The sequence below is a fragment of the Leptodactylus fuscus genome, chromosome 2 (assembly GCF_031893055.1).
Source record: "Leptodactylus fuscus isolate aLepFus1 chromosome 2, aLepFus1.hap2, whole genome shotgun sequence".
Classification (NCBI taxonomy): domain Eukaryota; kingdom Metazoa; phylum Chordata; class Amphibia; order Anura; family Leptodactylidae; genus Leptodactylus; species Leptodactylus fuscus.
In genome coordinates, this window is record NC_134266.1 from 92,366,106 (window position 1) to 92,387,324 (window position 21,219).

At 43.2% G+C, this 21,219-nt stretch overlaps 1 protein-coding gene across 1 annotated transcript in view; it reads right to left on the reverse strand.

Annotated features, from left to right (window-relative positions):
• The window catches only part of LOC142194792 (polymeric immunoglobulin receptor-like), a 69,077-nt gene that overhangs the window by 13,622 nt on the left and 34,236 nt on the right, over positions 1 to 21,219 (reverse strand). The window contains exons 3-8 of the mRNA XM_075264158.1: positions 16,989 to 17,078; positions 11,220 to 11,558; positions 8,746 to 9,078; positions 4,638 to 4,964; positions 4,241 to 4,543; positions 4,034 to 4,118 (exon numbers count right to left, since the gene is read on the reverse strand). Of these exons, the coding sequence (XP_075120259.1) occupies positions 4,034 to 4,118; positions 4,241 to 4,543; positions 4,638 to 4,964; positions 8,746 to 9,078; positions 11,220 to 11,558; positions 16,989 to 17,043 (1,442 nt within the window). The 5' untranslated portion in view covers positions 17,044 to 17,078. The remainder of the gene's footprint in view (positions 1 to 4,033; positions 4,119 to 4,240; positions 4,544 to 4,637; positions 4,965 to 8,745; positions 9,079 to 11,219; positions 11,559 to 16,988; positions 17,079 to 21,219) is intronic.

The following is a 21,219-nucleotide window of genomic DNA, read 5'->3' on the forward strand; positions in this document are numbered from 1 at the left end:
TATTTTTATCTGTTTGCATAGACTCTCCTCAGATATTCTAGTTTTTATCCACACATTAAATAAATACTAATATGGTAATTGTCTTGACTTAAAGGGGTATTCCTATCTCCAAGATCATATTTAAATGTCTAGCTTAAGCTAACTTAAGTGTCTAAACCAATATATTACTTTACCTATTTTGCCGTGTTTGTCAGATACTACTCATTATGTCTCATCAGTGTTTACAGCTTGTTGCCTAGGTTACGGACCACCTCTCGATAACTAATTCTAGTGGTCTGCTGATAACTTAGTCAACACCAGGGGCGTAACTACCATAGAGGCAGCGGAGGCGGCTGCCACAGGGCCCGGGCCATTAGGGGGCCCGGTGACAGCCGCTACCGCTGCGTTTTTGTTTTTTTAATAGGCCGTAACGGGCCCTATTCACTTGCCGATCCTGGCTGGGCCGGAATCGGTAAGTGACACCGCGGGCCCCACATATACTATCATTATACTCGGGGGTCTTTGCAGACCCCCGAGTATAATTATCAGCGGACCGGGAGAGGTAACAAACATAAAAAACACTGTTACTTACCTCTCCACGATCCTGCCAGGCCTCCGTCCTGACGTCTTTTCTGACGTCTCTGATGTCACATGAACCTGGCCTGCGTCCCGGGTCATGTGACGTCTGACGTCATTTCAGAAGGACACCAGTGGAGAAGACAGCGTAGGAGCCGGGGACAGGTAAGAAACAGTAATTTTTTATGTTTTTATTCCCCCAGGTCTCCGATGATTATACTCTGGGGTCTGAAAAGACCCCAGAGTATAATAATTGTTTATAGGTGTCCACTAATGGACATAATACTGTGTGCAGGAGCCACTATGGGGTATAACACTGTGTACAGGGGACACTATTGGGGATGATACTGTGTGCAGGGGCCAGTAAGGGACAAAATACTGTGTGCAGGGGCCAGTAAGGGACAAAATACTGTGTGCAGGGGCCAGTAAGGGACATAATAGTGTGTGCAGGGGCCATTAAGGGACATAATGGTGTGTGCAGGGGCCACCATGGGGGATAATACTGTGTGCAGGGGCCGCTAAGAGACATAATAGAGTGCGGAGTCGGGGGCCGGTCGAGGTCTTCGACTTCGATGCCGGCGCCGGTTGGAGGGGGGGGCATGTCAAAAGTTCGCCACGGGGCCCCACCATTCCTAGTTACGCCACTGGTCAACACATATATTCTTTTCTCCTTGCTGGCTGTGACTGCTGCTCTTTTTTTTTCTTTTAAATAGGCCATAACTTGGTGTACGGGCCCTATTTGCCTACCAATCTCCAATCCTGCCCACAGCTGCTGCAGCTTCCCCTTCGTCCCTTCAGGGGGCCCCATGCATTTCATATCACATCACTGATGCTGAACAACTTCAGAATATCACAGACAGAAACGTGATATGGGATGAGACACACAGGGCCCTCAGAGGGCTAAAGTAGAAACAGAAGAGGCAGTAGTCTGGAGCGGAGATCATTAAGTAGACACACATGCCCATGGCAAGAGTATTTGTTGGGTAACTTTGCAAGATTCATCTCTTGAGACTCACATGTCACTTTCATTTGGACCAAATACATCCGTACTGAAACTGCTATTATTAAACTGTGGAATCTCTTCAGATCGCACAGTATAATGATCAGAGGCCCAGGAAGGAGACAAACATTAAAAATCATGTTACTAACTGCTCCTGGGCTCCAGTGCAACTCTCTGCTGTCTTTGAGCCTCTTCAATGACATAACAGACATCATGTAGGCCAGCGTCACAACACATAATGATGCCAATCAATGTTCCCTCTAAGCCCTGGAAGCTGCTGAGCAGAACAGCTAGTGAGCTGGGCAAGGCTCCGTCAATGATGGGCGACCTGATGGCCAAACAGTACCACCAGTAGTAAACAAGAAAACGCTAATCTAGTGCATGAATAGTATAATTCCTTAGTCACCCCTCCCCCACACACAGATTGGTGTTGAGGAAAGTGACGAGCCGACCCGGCACTCAGGAGGACAGACAGCAATATGGCGGGTGCCATATTAAACAACCGTTGGTTGCTTGCTGTCCTCCTGAGTGCATGCCTCCCAACTTTTGAAAATTGGAAAGAGGGACAAAATGTGCAGCAAATTTTGCTCCGCCTACTTTTATGTTGACTCTGCCTATTCTCATTCATTTTTCACGTGCTCCCGCACAGTATAGTCCTCCTACAGTCACCCGTAAATTATATGTCCCCCTCTATCTCTCCCCAGTTTCATATACACCCTTCATCTGCCCCAGTTTCATATCCCCCCTCCATCTCTGCCCCAGATTCATACCCCCCATCTCTGCCCCAGAGATTCATGTCCCCACCATCTCTGCCCCCAGATTCATGTCCCTCCATCTCTGCCCCCAGATTCATGTCCCCCCCATCTCTGACCCAGATTCATGTCCCCCCATCTCTGCCCCCAGATTCATGTCCCTCCATCTCTGCCCCCAGATTCATGCCCCCCATCTCTTCCCCCAGATTCATGTCCCCCCATCTCTGCCCCCAGATTCATGTCCCCCATCTCTGCCCACAGTTTCATGTCCCTCCACCTCTGCCCCAGTGTCATGCCGTCCCCCCCTTCATCTGCCCCCAGTTTCATGTTCCACCTCAATGTGTACACACATTAAACTCACCTTTTCCTCGCTCCCCTGCCACTCTCTCCGCAGTCTCGCTAATACTGTTGTAGGCGCGATGTGACATCATCACATCGCGCCTACACAGCCACTAGCCGGAATGTAGCGGTAAAGCAAGGAGCTGAGCTCTGACAGCTCCTTGCTTTAGTCGCGTATGTATTCAACTCAGATCTGCGTCCTCCGGAAGCATATCTGAGTTGAAATCGGGGCATACCTCCCTCCAACCGGGACCATGGGACACGTCACCGAAATCGTGAATGTCCCGCAGAAATCGGGACGGTTGGGAGGTATGGTATAGTTTTTTGATCAGTGGCTCTGTTATTTCTGTATATGAATCCATAGATAACTGTAATTTAGAAACAAGCAGGGGATAAGCTGCTGGACTGAGCTGAAAACCAGAAAGTTCAGTGGAGAGGAGACAGGAGGGCAAGCTGAAACCTTGAGATGAGAAAATCTCTTTAATATAAAATTAGGCTTTGGTCAGTGACAGACCTACCGCCATAGCAGCCACAGTGTGGTTAAGTAAGGGGAAGTTTATGCTGTGTGGGAGCCAGAAAAGGGGGCTTTACACCATGTGGGAGCTAGTAAAGGGGGCATTATAGTGTGTGGGTGCCAGTAAACTGGGCACTATGCTGTGTGGGACCCGGGGGACCTCAGTCAAAAATTTGCTAAGGGGCCCAGTCTTTGCAAGTAACGCCCTTGACTTTGGTAACATACTGTAGATTGTAAATACTGTTAATGTGAAGTGGAAGCATCTACAAGTATCAATAGAGCAGACACGAAGCGACAGTCTATGCAAACTCACAGGGTTGCTTGGCGAATCACATAACAATATCCTCTATTAGGGCCCCTTCAAACGGCGTAAGCGCTCAACTCATTCCGAGCCGTACACGCGAGCACTTCTAAACAATTCCCATTCACTTAAATGGGAGCATGCGTAAAGCCGGCTTTAAGTAAAGTACGGCTCGTGTGTACGGCTCGGAATGAGTTGAGCGCTTACGCCGTTTGAAGGGGGCCTTACATTAGACAGTAAAAAGCTTCATACTGCATCTGGAAGTGATACCAGCACAAGACGTGCACATCAGAAGACACGTCAGCTCTCATTAGCATATACCAAAGTTTATTAGCATTTCTACGGGTTTTTTTTAAAGGCATATCTTTAAAGGTGTTTCATGTCAGAAATTGGGCAGAAACCCAACGCACTCCATTATAGTGTATGGGGGCCACGGGTTTCCACTGGTAACTGCTTTTTTAAGCAGATTAGATTTCTGTTCATGGGGTCCCCAAGTGGACCCCATGAATGGAAGCTCAAACACAGGTGTGAACTTAGCATAATTGTTTACAGAAAAACCACTGTATACTAACCTGGGAGGGGTATCCGCTGTACCATCACTGGGCACTTTGGCAGCACGTGCGTTGTTGTCAGAATTAGGACGCACTATGAATGGATCTAGTGTAATAAAAACAAATAAAATAAAAATATATTTTGTGGTCATATGGTCTTACAACATATATCTCAAAGTTACTGAAAATACACAAAGTGAAAATTGCCTTTTGAGAAGAAAAACTGACCTTCTACTACAAGTTGAACTGCAACAGTATCTTCATGTAATCCATTTTTTTTCACTCCACACCAGTACCATCCATTATGCTTTTGGGACACAGATGGAATGCTAAGGGTCAGTTTCTGAGGTTGACATGATACACTCTCGTCGTCATCAGAAGAAAATGGTACATTTTGGCAATTATGGTTATTCCATTGGCACCAATATTTTTCATGGGAATTAAATCTGCATGGATAGGTGCATGTGATTTTAGCTGTTTCCCCAGTTTTAACATGTATAGTTTTGTCAGCAGTCAATCCTTCCGGATATCCTTAAATATAAGAATAATATGAATATAAAATTAAAACATTTCATATAAATATCCATATGATAAGGAAAAGTTACATTATGTTTAGGTCTTGTACCTTCACCAATTCGGATTTGTACAGCAAAAGTTTGGTCAAGTTTTCCATCATTTAACACAAACCAGTACCAGCCTTCATCTTCTTTAGTCATCCGATTCCTAATGACCTGCATAATCCCATTTGTTGAGTCATCGTACATGGCAAGAATTCCCTCATATTTACTTTCCACAAAGCCATCTGTATTTATCAGTGGATCACAGACAAATTCATTCCATCTGCACCAAAACTTAAGAGTGTAATTCTGTTTCGGATTGTATTTGCACACAGCAGTCACCGATCCACCCAATTCTGTTTTCAGTAATTTAGGTCCTTGTTGTATATTAGTCTCTGTTGAAAACACATTAATATCAGTAACACGTATTATTGATATCACTCCTGGATCCAGGTTTGTGTGGACCCTTTGCAGCACAACTCATGCAGTAACAGTGTTTTGCTATACAGTATATAAGACATTGTAACAACAAAGACCTGAAATTTGGTGCTTTTTGCTGCACGAGACCTGGTGTAATATAGAGATGAGCGAGTAGTATTTGATCGAGTAGGTATTCAATCGAATAGTCAAATATTGAGGTCTATGTGAATCGAATTTTTGAATATTTCACTACTCGCTCATCTCTATTGTATACGTTTTTTTTTTTTTTTTTAATGCCTATGTTGTCCTAGTTCCTGTCCAACCCCCCTGCATAGTTATTGTGTTTAAAAAAAAGCGGCAGGGAAGGTGGGAGGGGAATCGAATTTTTACTGCGTTTACCACGTGGTATTCGACCGAGTACGAGTATTGCGAATACCACTCGCTCATCTCTATTGTAATAGCTTCAGATCTTTCTTAAATTTCAACCTTCACATTACTAAATTACAAACTATGGTTGAGCTCTGTAGCTATAAATGCTACACATATGTAATAGTCCCACACGGTATAATAATGGCCCCCATATTATAGACCCATACAGTATAATGTCCTCTTATTATACCCCATATAGTATAATAATCCCCTTATGCCACCATAGAGGATTATAGTTCTGTATGCTCCTAAACACTATTATGGTCTCCTTATGCCCCCATATGATGTTATATCATATAATGGTATATAATGTCTCTCATATACCCCACAGTATAATGTAGTTCTTATCCATATAAAGTATAATATCACTTTATCTCCATCTAACGGTTCCTCATAACCCCAAACAATAAAATGCCCCCTTATGTGTACCCCCAAGGCTGCATTTTCAATGCTGGTGGCCAGTCAATACAGATTTCTTTATCACTTACAGCTTTCAGCGATGTACACAGTTATCGCCTCAGGAACCAGGACTTCACTAGGTGCCAACAATTTACAGGTTACATAAGAACAGTAAAGCTACTTTCTTGCTGTCTGTTGACCTGTGACATGTAATGAAGCTGACCACTTGTGATCCCTATGTATGCTTAGGCCTGGTACACATCTACGTTCGGTATTTCGTTTGGGGAGTCCGCATGGAAACCACCCTGAACGGAATTCCGAACGTGTTGACAAGCGATGAGCACTGAAAGCAAACAGACCCCATAGACTATAATGGGGTCCGTGTGTTTTCGGCGCTCTCTCTGCACGAGTCATGCAGATAAGAGAGTAGTTCATGAAGTACTTTACTCTCCGCATGGCTCATGCGGAGACCGCGCAGAAAACACACAGACCTCATTATAGTCTATGGGGTCCATGTGCTTTCAGTGCTCACCGCTTGTCAATGCTTTCGTTCGGGGGGTCCCCATGCAGATGTGAATCGGACCTCATACAGTACAATGGCTGCTGCCTGCCTGTTGTAATGTGTAAGTATAAGGGTGCATGCTCACGTAGGGACAGATGCATGCAGCTGAAACTGCCTGAATACAGCTACCAATGATCACATAATTATACATTGTACAATAGCACGCTGAACAGTCCACTGTTCACCAATTCTGGTATGCCCTTATGGCTATCTGCTGCTGTGAGACAGTGCAGTGCATGTTGTACACCGGGACTTGTGCTGCTAAATGGGTTGAGAATGTGAGTCCGCAGCAATGAATGGGAGATGGCGATGGCAGCTGCTACCTAGTGATTTTTTATTAATTGTAGAGTGTCATCAACTCATCATGATCCACCATCTCTGCCATGTACATGGTGCTGTAAGGCTGCAGTCCAGTAGAGGATTATAGATTACACTGGGTTACTACACTGCTTTTGCTTTCCTTTGTATCACAGATGCCAATACTATTATATGTAGATGACTTCTGCCAGGTAGACCTGCCTTTTCCATAACTAGATGTTTATTGGCTGCATCTACAGTATATGTATGTTGGAGCGCCATAATAGGTACTCTGGCAGTTGCCTTTAATGGAGATGTACACAATAAACTATATGATATCCACTTACATGTTATTTGAAATGTACATAGTTTTGTAGTGATCAATGTGGTCAATACACATTAGAAAGAAGTAGATTAATTGATCATTTCACTGATCCCTTTATACACAGTTTTATCCATATTATACATTTGGCTAAGACCCTACGCAGTGAGCTGTAGCCAAAAAAACACTGCGGAAAAGACTGCGGTGATCCAGAATCCCATCCACTTTAAAGATAATGTAAAAAGCAACTTTTTTTGACACAACTTTTCTGTCGCAGTGAAAATGCAGCATTTTTGCAACGCATGGTCCTGGCTTTACAGTCATTCAAACTGGCCATACATAGTCACCATGACAATCTTCACAGACAAATTCGAGGGACCTTCTTTGGAAGACAAATTGTTGTCAGAATAGCTACTATCAGACGAAAGTTGTAAGACGCTGTTCTGTCATGGATTGGCTGAAATGTTTGTGCTTTTACGTTTCACCTATAAATGGGAATTTTCAGTGAAAGTGTCCATTTTGATCAGCTTTAAAGGAGTTGTCCCATCACTATACCGCTTGTTAATGTGAATGTAAGACTTTTTCTAAATACACTGCTTCAGCAAAACTGCTTTGTTTGTCCACTATCTTACTTTATTCAATTCATTGTTGACACAGCCCTTGACTTATCTGGTCAAAAGTCAAGTGATGTATCTGCCTGCTCTCGGGGGGGGGGGGGGGGGGGGGGGGAGGAGGGGCTAATTGCACGGGAGCCAGCTTGGAGGGGGGTGAGCCTGTGTCTGTAATAGAGAGGAGGATGCCGAGGAGGGTTAGACGCCAGCACAGGTGTCGGGACCTGTGACATCGCTACGCTCCTGCCCTGCATGAAGCCAGCAGCGGCAGGAGCTATGCTGCTATTCCGGAGGGAAGGGGGGGGGGGGGATGAGGTCTGTATTGGCATTGTGAAGGCTGGGGAACTGGCTGGTCTCACCATCTATTTGCTATATGTCCGATGCCTAGCTGCATCGGGAGCGCGCACGCAGGGCCAGCGGCATAGAAGCGACGTCATCTCACCGCTGGCTTTGCATATGTAACCCCGTCCACCAATGACGCAACAAAGCAGGAAGAAAGAAGATTTTACAGCAGTGAAGACTGGCGAGTATGCGACGTGGGAATACCCCTTTAAGGCTAAGGCCACACAGGATGTCCTGCAGCAAAAACTGCTGCGGGAAAAACTGTGGCAACAATACATCATGGTTCTTCCCGCAGCGCTTCAAACAGAAAGTTCACAGAGTTTTCCTCTGCACACTTTCACAACTATACCTTGGGGAAAGGGGCCACACAGTGGCTCAGTGGTTAGCACTGCAGCCTTGCAGCTCTGGAGTCCTGGTGCTCAAATTCCACCAAGGGCAAAAAACCATCTGCAAGGAGTTTGTATGTTCTCCCCGTGTTTGCATGGATTTCCATCCCATATTCCAAAGACATACTGATAGGGAAAAATGTACATTGTGAGCTCTATATGGGGCTCACAATCTACATTAAAAAAAACAAAACTATACCTTGGGGAAATGGTGTTTCCGTAGTTATAACTGACATGTTGCAATTTCCAAAATTGTGCTGGTGTGTCTTCCACACACACTATTTCCTATAACATTATATAAGTCCATATGAATATCCACCTCATTATTATATCAAAGTACTTTTAATGAACTGAGATTTACTATATGGCATCATAAAAACTGGAAGGTGTCATTTGTGTTTTACTCACCTAAATTGATCCTCAAGTCAAATTCTATCGATTCTCCTTCACCACCAGGGCTCCCCACACCACATGAAAACATCCCAGAATCTCGATTTTCCAATTGTATCATAGTAACAGTAAAACTTGCAGGCTTTCCTTCTATGCCTTGTAGAATGATTTTTCCATGGTATTCATAATCAATTACTCCTGAACTGTCAATAATAGGCTTGCATTCTTTTGGTTTTATTTTGCAGAAGTATTTTTTTTCTGTGGCATATTGATCTCCAAATTCACATTTGAACTTCACTGATCCCTTCAACGAACCATAGATAAGTGTTGCCTCTTTTGGAATGACTGAGTCTGCCAAGTAAATATGTCAAATGGGGAAAAAAAATAATAGTGAAACATACAACAAATTGTAGTATACTCCCAACAATCCACTTAAATATTTCTTAGGTTTATTCTTTAGGCTACGGCCACACATTGTGGAAAAGCAGCGGAGAAAACACTTTGTTTCACAATAACAGCTAAGTGAATGAGACTCCATTTAATCTCATCCACAAATTGAAAAAAAAGCTGAGGGAGGCTATGTTTTCAAAAACGCTAAGATAAATGGTGAAAAAACAGGTATGTTTTTTGCAGCCTTTTGGTAGCTGTTTTTACCCTAGCCTTACTTACAGTGTATGAATGTGTGATCTATGATTGCACCTCTGTAGAAGGGCGAGCCATAGATACGATCCATAAAAGTTAATTTCACTTCTTAAAGGGGTTGGCCACTTTCAGACCAATATTGAGACACAAATGTTATTATTTGTATAATAAAAAGTTATACGATTTTTCAGTATACTTTCTGTATCAATTCCCCACATTTTTCTAGATTTCTGTTTGCTGTCATTCATTCTGAGCGGATGAAATTCTGACCATGGTCATGTGATATACAGTCCATGGTCATGAGATGAACACACATGTATAGCTTGATATAGTCACAGCACAGTTATTAGACATCTGCCTGGTAATGAGTTGTGCACTTTTGTGTTCATCACAATTTTTTTGCCTCATTTGTACAAAAATAAAAAATTGTGTTTTTGTTTTTTTTTAAATATTATGTTTCTCACTTCCTCAAAAGGCAATAGCAAAGTGAACTGGGTCAATTTATCATTCCTTGTATAGTTTCCTATAGTTTTTTGCAGCTATGCCATGTAGACTACGCAGAGCCATGAGGGAGAGTAGAGAGGAGAACAAGAAAGATATAGGGTAGAGGGGAGGATAGGAAAAGGAAACATAGTATAGAAAGCATATGACTCTGATGTCACTATAGAGACCTGCAAATTGTAATGCAATGGAGATGCTTCAATAGCACCGTATATTATATCAAATCAAATCAAATCAAAAAATGCTTTATTGGCACGTCCGAATAGGTATTTGGCATTGCCAAAGCTAGTAAAGTGTGTGTGTGTGGGGGGGGAGTTGGGTTGGGTGGGTGGTGGGTATGGGGGGGGGTTTGGGTTATAACAGTCCATGGAGTCTCATCTTCCTCTTCGTTGGTGACTGCTATATGGGGGGGGGGTTGGAGGTGGGGTGGGGCAGGGCGGTTGGTTTGGGGTATAACAGTCCGTGGAGTATATATACATAAAACATAAACTTTACCTGTTATGAAAAGGGTAACTGGGATACAGGATGTAACAAGAGTGGCATTAGTATAAAATACGCCATTCTAGCTACATAGACCAGGGGGTTAAGTGCCATGAAGAACGCTGAGATTCGTATATGGATGATTTATCTTTGAGAAAACTTGAGAATATATTAAAATTGTTGGATTTCCTTAATTTATAGATGTAGTCCTAGGAAAGGGAATTGACAGGTTTTCCAACTGATAGCCATTGTCTATTTAGGTGTTGATTATAATATATGTGAGATTAGTTTTCTGTATTTCCTTGGGAGGTTGATAGGTCATCATGCAGTAGGGTGGACCATGGAATTAAGTGAATTGAAAGGTGTCATTTCGAATGATGAGACAAGTTCTACCAATGTTTCTAAGTTTCCAATGTGCTACAGCAATAGGGCACGGCTACCATGTGTGGGCCATGGTGCCGACTCCACTACAGTTCCGGAAACAAGAAAGTGTAGAGTAAAATTTAGACAAACCCCAAAGCAGATTTTCTGTTGTAGATTTTGCTGTATTTTTTTTGAGTGTATTGAGCAAAAGGTAGTATAAGTATTTTCCTATTCCCTTTCTTTCTGTAGCTATTATTGACTTTGGCTCTAAAAACCGAAGCAAAATCTGTAAAAAAAAAAAAAAAAAAAGCTGCATTTTCTCAATGTGGAGCTTCAGCCTATAAATTCAGTAGAGTGCAGGATTTGATAAATACCCGCAAAAGTGTGTTTAATAGAGAAAGCACTCCGTTCTAATGTTACACTTTACTTGTTGCAGCATATTTTTTGTGTTCCGACTTATGTCAGAACACACAAGTTTATGCATCATTTCTGCATTTGATAGTTACCTTCAGTGATGATCACAGTAAATATAGCTTTAATCCCTATGTCATTTGGCCCCATGCCACATATGTAAGTGCCTCCATCACTTGTCTGTAAGTTAGACATTGTAATAATAATCGTGCCGCCTTTGTTGTCTTCAATTGAAACTCGACCGGCATACTTGTCGTCCTCATAGCCACTGGTAGATACGATTACAAATTTACATCTTGTAAGCCATCCTTCTTTACAAAGGAACTTGCGAGAAAACTGATTGGCCTTAGTAAAAGTTGAGTATGAGCAAGTGATGCGTATTTCTCCTCCCACTTGTCCAATCACATGGTTTGGACAAACTAATGCATCGGACTCTGAATTTCAAGGAAAACACAAAACAAAGTTGTATTGCTTTACAAATAGATGACAGCGGGACAACATTTATTAGTCAATGTAACCAAAATGAATTTCTATAAACTTAGTAATATATGTACAGTATTTTAAAAGGGATATAGTCTGATGTCCAGTCTGCAGGTATAAAAAAAAAAATACTCACCTGTCACTGGCGCTCTCTTGTCTCCAAGAACGTTCCGTTCCTGCGACGGCAGAGTTGTCTTCTGATAAAAGTCCCTGCGATGCACGACTGCTGAGGCCAATCAGAAGCCTCAGCAAGGGACACAGGACATCACAGGTAGGTAAAAAAGTGATTCAAACCAATTTTATCAGAAATAGCTTATTGGTAGATCCTTTAATGGATACATATGTAACATGGTTTTGCTGGGCCCTCTAAAACAAGAGGTGTTCTTTGTAGCCTTTCTTCACTCTAGCTCAGGGGTAGGCAACCTTTTTTGTTCGGCGTGCCAATTTGAATTAAAAAATCAAAGATGAGGTCCACGGAGTGCCGGTCAAAAATTGTAAGGCTGACGACCCCTATACTAAAGTCATATAGCGCAAACAGAAACATAGAAGTGCTGTCATATTGCGCTTCCAGCCACGTATGTTTACCGCTATTTGCCTGGATACACTTGTTCTTTTCCATTAGAAGCAATGTAAGTACATGTGTAACCCACAATTAGTGATAATGTATGTGACTGGGAGCAGAGTGAGGCAACACCTGTAGGGGGCGACACATTATGTACCTGGATGCTGAATCTAGTCCCCAGCCACCAGTACCTTCACTTTTCTGTAAGTGAAACATGGATTAATTTAATTCCTTGCAGTGCAGTAACCGGAATTAATAGGTGTCACACTTATACCAAAGTGACAGCACTGTTGCCTGGGGACTAGATTTGGTGTGTCACCACCTGGAAAGAAACACCCTAATGCTAAGGCCCCACATTGCGGAAATGCAGATTTTTTTGTTGCAGATTTTGTTGCGTTTTTTTGAGCCAAAGCCAAGAGTAGCTACTAATAGAATTGGAAATATATAGAAAGCTCTTATACTTCTAACTTCTGCTCAGTCTAGTCCTGGCTTTGGCTCAAAAAACCGCAACAAAATCTGCAACAAAAAAAGCTGTGTTTCCGCAATGTGGGGCCCCAGCCTAAGGGGGCATTCACACGGAGTAACGCGGTGCAGATTCTGCGCCAATAAGAAGACTCCCATTAACTTCAATGTGTTAAAAAAATCTCCCATTGATTTCAATGTGTTACGCACGTTAAACAGAACCCATTGAAGTCAATGGGAGTCTTTTTATCAGTGCTTATTTTGCTGTGAGTTATCGCTGCAGAATCAGCGCTGCTTTACTCCGTGTGAATGCCTCCTAAGGCTGAGGCCCTACATTGCAGAAATGCAGCGTTTTTTTGTTGCAGCAGATTTTGCTGCGTTCTTCTGAACCAATGCCAGGGGTGGATTGACCAGAAGAGAGACATATAAGAACGTTCCTAGATATTCCCCATTCAGTGGCGTAACTACCGCCATGGCAGCGGAGGCAGCTGCCACGGGGCCTGGGATATTGGGGGCCCGGTGACAGCTGCTACCGCTGCTACCATTATACTCGGGGGTCTTTTTGGACCCCCGAAAATAATGATTGGCGAACCAGGAGAGGTAAGAAACATAAAAAACATGTTACTTACCTCTCCACGATCCTGCCAGGCCTCCTTCCTGACGTCTCTGACATCACATGAACCCAGCCTGCGTCCCGGGTCATGTGGCGTCCGACGTCATTGAACAAGGACAGCCGCGCAGAAGGCATAGGAGTCGGGGGACAAGTAAGTAACAGTAGTTTTTATGTTTTTCTCCCCCTGGGTCTCCGATTATTATACTCTGGGGTCTGAAAAGACCCCAGAGTATAATAATTGTTTATGGGTGTCCATAGTGGGACATAGTACTGTGTGCAGGGGCCACTATGGGGGATAATACTGTGTGCAGGGGCCACTATGGGCTATAATACTGTGTGCAGGGGACACTAAGGGACATAATACTGTGTGCAGGGGCCACTATGGGGGATAATACTGTGTTAAGGGGCCACTATAGGGCATAATAGAACGCGCAGAAATGCGTAGGAGGGGGTCGGTCAAGGTCTTCGGTGTCGGTCGGGGGGGGGGGCATGTCAAAAGTTCGCCACGGGGCCCCGCCATTCCTAGTTATGCCACTGTCCCCATTCATTTTGTAGCCATTCTTGGCTTTGGCTCAAAAAATTGCTGCAAAATCTGCAACCAAAGAAGCTGCGTTTCCACAACATGGGGCCTCATGAAGTTCATGCCGGTAAATCTGGCTGACATACCGACCGTGTTTCACATGTGAAACATGGTTGTGTGCTGCACCCCTTGAGCCTCTTGCACAAAAAATGGCACGGATGTAGTTTTCACTGACTTATACATGACAAATGAATTGACAATTTTGGCTCAGACGCACAGCTGCAAAAACAACGGTGGTGTGTACGGGTCCATTCAATGGTGTAACTAGGAATGGCGGGGACCCGTGACAAACTTTTGACATGGCCCCCCCCCCCCCCCGGCCGACACCGACGCCGAAGACCTCGACCGACCCCCTCCTACGCATTCCTGCGCGTTCTATTATGCCCCATAGTGGCCCCTGCACAAAGTATTATGTCCCTCAGTGGCCCCTACACACAGTATTATCCCCCATAGTGGCCCCAAAGGATCAAAGGTCCTGTAGCCACTTGTATGTAACATCTGCAGATAAGGTTGAGTCTAAATCCTAGTAGCTCCGCCCACACCAGAGTCCGATCACATGGCCATGACGTCATCAGAGCTCCTTTAGCACACTAGGATTTAGCATCTACCCTGCAGATGAGTGGCCAGGATTCATTGTGTCTTATGGAAGATGTCTGTTGTATGGAGGAGAGGAAGCTACAGTAACATGACACACACACAGGTCCCTTCCTTTAGTTACTCTGCCTATTAATGTCAGGCATTTGGGGTTATTAATTTAGTTTTGGTAACTCCATGTGCCTCACATTAATAACAGTTAACCCCATCATGTCCCTTATATTAACCCCTGTGTGCCCCATATAATAGTTACTAATATGTGAGACACATGAGGGTACTAATGAAGGTCCTTAATTATGAAGATACCTAATTATTACCTCCTTATGTCCCACATATCAGTAACTCTTATGTGAGGCACACAGGGGGCTAATGTGAGGGACATGAATGGGGTTAACTGCTATTACTACGATCCCCATGGAGTTACTAAGCTGCAATGCACATGACCAGACTTTTTATCTGAAAAGGTGGATTCCCCCCCCCCCCCCTCGGCTTATACTCAAGTCAATAAGTTTTCCCAGTTTTTTGTGGTAAAATTTGGGGGGTCGGCTTATATTCAAGTATATACGGTAGCTTATTGACTAACTTTTATCAACTCTTTCTTTGTGGATTTAAAAAACAAAACATCAATTCGGGTACTGTGTTTTACCTTTTAATTTTTTTCGCACAGCATACAACATAAGTAACAAGTTACCATTATTCTGCGGGTCGGCACGATTGCGCCGATACCTCATTTATTTATATTTTTTCTGTGTTACTAGTGAACCAAAAGCCCATTTGGGGACATAAGTCAATTATTTTTGGATCACCATCTTTTGAGATGTGTAGCAATTTTTTTTTTTTTTTTTGGTTTATAGAGTTGGTTGAAGGCTTTTTTTGTGGGACGACCTGTGCTTTTTATGGGTACTGTTTTAGAGTACATATGACTTTTTGATCCCTTTTTATAGCATTATTTTTAAGGCAAGATGGTACAAAGTCATTATTGCCTTGCTTTATTTTTTTCATACACTTCACTTCTTTTTTTTCAACTTTTTTTTTTTTTTTTTTTTTTTTACTTTGTAGTGATATCCCACTAGGGGACCTGAACCAGTGATGCTCTGATAACTGGCTCATCACTATAGACTATAATACACTTGCATTGCAGTCTATAGAGGTAGTTTGCCTATGGAGACACATAGGCTGACTTCTTCCGTTCTCAGCAGGATCAACCAGGTACTTTGGGGTTCTAGCAGCCTGAGGTTAATGGCTGGCCCTAAGGCTGCAGAAGATACATATGTGAACCCCCTGATTTCACCGTAGGATGTGTGGGAAGGGAAGGGGGTCATTTGGCATCTCAGGACCCCTTGGATACCACGGTCGTGTTTGCCTGCGGCATTCAAGTGGTTAAAACCCCAATCGGAGTCCATTTCTGACCGGGGGGGGGGGTTATGGAGCAGGGAGGTAGCTGTCAGATGCAGCGAACACTGCTCCCGATGTCGCCAGTGGGCAAGTGGCAGGTAATTTCAGGGAAAGTTTGTTACGGCAACAAACTTTCCTTGATACGGTTACATAATCGGTACCTGAATTTATCAGGTCCTGATCCTGTCTCTGTGGACATCAGCAGCTATTAGCGCTGTGTTCACATAGTTCCTGACCCTTGGGGAGACCCGATCCCCAATTTAGTAGGGTCAGTATATAAACGTTGGCGCTACATAAAGCCCAGCAAAAGTCAACATTTATATACAGTGGACAGTTCTGAAGAGGTTAAACCAAACAACCACTTTAGTGGGAAAAATATGTCCACCCTTAACTTAGCTTGAATCTAGTTAAAGGGTGTCTGTCAGCAAGAAAATCGGTATGAAACAAATTATTGCACCTTGTAGGGCTGCTTCCCACAGATCTGCGTTGTGTTCTTATGTAAATTAGCCGAAAAGGATTTTAGAACAGTTTATTCTCCTGCTGGCTAAAGCGCTTTTCAGCTAGCTTGCATATCAATAAAACTCTGATTATCATGACAATGGCACTTCTGTGCTAAGCAGCTCTTCAAGGTACTGTCATTAGTTTTGCAAAGATTTTCCTGCTGATAGAGTCCTTTCAAGAACTCCAATTTCTCATGAAACCAACTCAATATAATATTGTGATTTTCCAACAACATCCTTGAAATGTTACAATTCACAATACAATGACTGGTTTTCTGCACGTAGACACAAACACCGGATATATCACTTTGTGACACAATATTGCAAAACAATATTGCTTTGAAAAGCTAATTATCTCACTATACATCTATCTGGACATTGTCAGCCAAGAGGAAGGGTACGGAAAGATACATCTGTATGCCAACAAGTGTATGCAAGGACAAAAGGTTATGCATTGCCTTGATACAAAAGATTTATTTATTCAATAAAGAGATATTGAGCAAAATAAATACAAAATGGTGTAATACTTAAGTACTATTGTCAGTCATACCATTGCTTATGCCAAGTTTGTTAAAGAAGCTCTCAGTTGTTTGTTATCATGTGTCAGTACAAAATGTCTACTTGACGTCATTATACTTCCACAACTTTCCCTTGGTTTTACTGGTTTGAGTTACTTACCGACATTTTGAATTAAGGCGAATGCAATGCCCAACAAAAACACTGCAAGAATCATTGTAGACTTGTCTCTTCCTCACTTTGTATTTAAAACTGCAACGATAACCATGAAAAGTTTTATGGTTAGTGACAAATTGGGGATGACTTTGTGTTAGTAAATAAGAAGTGAATATGAACAATTAAATCACATGAATTATGCTTGCAGCACATCTATTCTTTGCACATCCATTATCATTTCTATCAAACAACCAGCTTTACACTTTGTGACATGGTTTTATTTATTCACAATCATCAAGTATCCTGTATGAATCGAATTGTAGGGAATAAGCACAATCGCCGTTCCATTCATTTCTATGAGACTGATGGGGATAGCCGAGTACAGTGCCTATTCACTCCCATATAATTGAAAGAAGTACTGGTCACACATGTTCATTACTGCCCTATTCACAAAGTGGGAGTCAGGTTGTCATAATACTAGAAGCCTCAGTGGTTCTACCCCCAGTAGCTAGAGCCTTAACTTCTATCCTATACATACAAGATAACTAGAGATGAGCGAACAGTAAAATATTCGTTATTCGTTTCGAATAGCCGCTCAATATTTGACTATTCGAACGAATATCGAACCCCATTATAGTCTGTGGGAGAAAATGCTTCGATTCAGGGGATCCCACCATTCTACTCAGGAGGGTCACCAAGTCCACTATCACACCTCAGCAAATGATGACAACACCTCTGCAATGCAACTGGGACAGCAGGGGAAGCATGCCTGGGGGCATATAACAAGCCCAAGTCACTGTTTTACCCCAACATCACAGCCTATCAACTACTCTTTTTTGCATTTAGATAGGAAAAACATGTCTCTGTCCAGTTGTGCCCGTTTCTTCAGAAGCGTCTTTAGGTCCTTAAAATTCTGGTAGATTCTGGTATCCTCCATTTGGTATAAGGAAAATGTTTGTTTTTGTACCGTGTTAGCCAGTGGTTATGAAATATTAAAAAAAAACAAAAAAACTTGAAAGTCTTCAGTAGGTGATACCTTTTTTTTAATGGCTAACTCATAATGATGACAGAATATGACGTTTCGAAGCTTACTCTGGCTTCTTCTTCAGATATGTCTAGATATAGCCTATCAACTACACACTTTCCACACTCAAAAAAACCTCTATAAAAGTGGGAAAATACTTGGAAAACTTCTTTATTCCCCAAATGGATGGACACAAACCCCAATTAAAGCTCAACAAACATTAACAAGCACCCCTTTAAATCACGTTGCCCATGACAACCACAGATGGAATAGGCAATGGGAAATCCATCAGTACCCACCCTGAAATGTCATTGTGGATGGATGTGTGTGTGTGTGTGTGTGTGTGTGTGTGTGTGTGTGTGTGATATGGTAAGACCCTCCAAAATTCACTTTTATGGCCCTTAACGTGAGCACTTCCAAATTAAGTTACACACCCTTAAGCTGAGCTACCAGCAGAGATTGAGGCCCTTCAGGTTACTTCAGCTTTCTACCTGCAGAGTTTTAGGCCCTTTGGGTGAGTTGAGCCTTGCACCAGCAGAGTGTTAGCCCCTTTAAAATTCTTAGTCCCTAAAACGGTGGTTCCACAACCATCACTCTCATTGTGTTGGATTGATGCAGTGAATTGGACTGAGGACCCAGACATTGACCTTGATTTTGATTGTGAAATTGATAACATTTTGGTATCAAGTCCTGGGGGTAACTTTTATTTAGAAGACCACAAAGGCGGAGAATTGGCTGCAACCACTACTACTGGTAATGGTCCTCTAATATCAGACTCTACATTACCTCTAGAGGGTTCTGATCAGGTGTTAATAGTCCAAACAACATGCTCCAGTACTTTAGCTGTAGATCAGAAACCACTTTCCCTTCCAACACCATATTTAACAAAGCTTCATCATCATCATCATCATCATCATCATCCTGCTGAGATGAAGCCACTAACGAAAACCTTGCCTTCCAAGGCATGTCCTGGAGCTGCGACTGAGCCAAATCTAAACACAGAGTCCTTTGGAACTGAACAAAATTCACCAGCAGTGTTTTTGGCCCTTAGGGTGAGTTGAGCCTTGCACCAGCACGTGGCCTGTAACATCAAGCGGGCCCTAAGTTCTGCGCTAAGTTGCACAAAGTTCCACTTGACCACCGACGCGTGGACAAGTGCATGCGGCCAGGGACGCTGCATCTCAATTGCGGCACACTGGCTTAATGTACTTGAGGCTGGTACCAGGTCGCAAACTGTGGTGGCCTTCCTTGTCTCCCCGCCCAATATTCCTGGCAGGAGTGCTAAAACACCACCCTCCTCCTCCTCCTCCACCACCGTTAAATCGACGCCAGCTACGAGCTGGAAACGCTGCAACACTGGCATGGGGAGACATCAGCAGGCCGTGCTGAAGCTCATCAGCTTGGGGGACAGACAGCACAGTGCCTACGAGGTCAGGGATGCCATCCTGGATGAGATGGCAATGTTTTTTGCCCCGCTGCACCTCGGCCCCGGTGCAGGTTAGCGTATGTGATAATGGCCGGAACCTGGTAGCAGATCTGGAGCTTGCCAGACTCAAACACAGTCCACACATGGCCTATGTTTTCAAATCATTGATGCAACGGTTTCTAACAACTTACCCCAATTTACACAAGCTACTGGTTAAAGTGTGGCGCTTGTGCTCCCACTTTGGCAAGTCTACAATACCTGGTGCTAGTCTCAATACACTCCAGCAACGCCTACATCTGCCTGAAGCACCAGCTGTTGTGCGAAGTCACCACACGCTGAATCCCTAGCGTACCGTATGTTGAGCAGGGTGTGTGAGCAGCAGAGACCTTTGATGGAGTTCTGTCTACAAAACCCAAGGGTTCATCAAAGTCAGCTCCCTCAGTTTCTGCACCATGAGTGCCCATGGGTGGCAGACTTATGTGAAATCCTATCCCATCCTTTCCACTGGACAAGAAACATTAGCATGCGCTCATCACAATTCTTGATATGACAGCTGCGTTAAGCAGGGTGCAGGGTACAACGCAGACCAGGCCCGAGCACCAGGAACAGGTGTTACAATGGCTAGCGGATAATGCATCCAGCTGCTTTTCCAGCAGCCGGTCAGCCACTACCTGCAGTCGTGTTCATACCCAACAGTCTGCCCCTCCTTCCTCCTGACATGCCCAATCTTCCCAACAGACTCATCCCACCCTTGCCCCCTCCCAGGATCTCTTTTCGGGTCCTAAGAAAAGCTGGTTTGCACGTATATAGCAAGAAGTAACTGCTGTGGATTTCTGCTATTTTGTGGGGGGACAACCCTAACGCGCACAAAACGCACCAGGGAAGGTGGGAGGGGATATAAATTTTTACTGCATATGCGGCCTGGTATTCGATTGGGAGCGAATACCACGAATGGCCTGATGTTCGATCGAATACCTATTCAATCGAATGGTGTTCGCTCATCTCTAGTCATGACTTATATTCAGGTGGAGTCTGCCTTGCAGGCTCCATTGAAATGAATTGGAGGCAGAAAAAAATAGCATTTTTTTAGATGGTTTTTGGAGTGTATTTTACAAAACTGCTTCAAAGAGGCTAGCTTTTATGTTGTGCCTCCCATTCATTTCAATAGGGTAGGCAAGGCAGAATTAGACTGAAGATAGGCCATGATGCTTCTTTTCCCTCTAGCTGAAAGTTAGAAGTAAATGTATTATTCTTAAATGCTGCCCATCACCCTGTCTGATATGGATGAAGGATACTTGCTGAGACATTTTCATAACAATACTGCATTTCACTATATTGAAGGACTTAAGAAAAATGCTATTAATTGTACAATGCAATGGATAAACAAAGTCAGTGACCCAAATATGTACTCCCGGAAACATCACCGGGATTAATGGAGAATTCATTATAAGAGTGTTGCAGAATCAAAGCCAAGAGAACAATGCAAACAACCTGGTGTTTAGCAATAATTCCTTTGCAGGGTAATTCCCAAGAACATTTATTTCCTTGTACAATATCCAAGTATTAACACTTCATCCTTTGTATTAGTTTTCAACTCAGACTTAGGTCCTATCATAGTCAAAAATCGGTAATAGATTTACACGTGATAAATAGGAATTTGCCTGTTTTGTTTCTGACTGTGAACAGTGCATAAAAATATATTGAAATACATTGAATTCTGAATATTTGCGCATTATTGCATGCGCAGTTGGGCACTCTAAGGCTGTATTCACACAGAGTAACGCCAG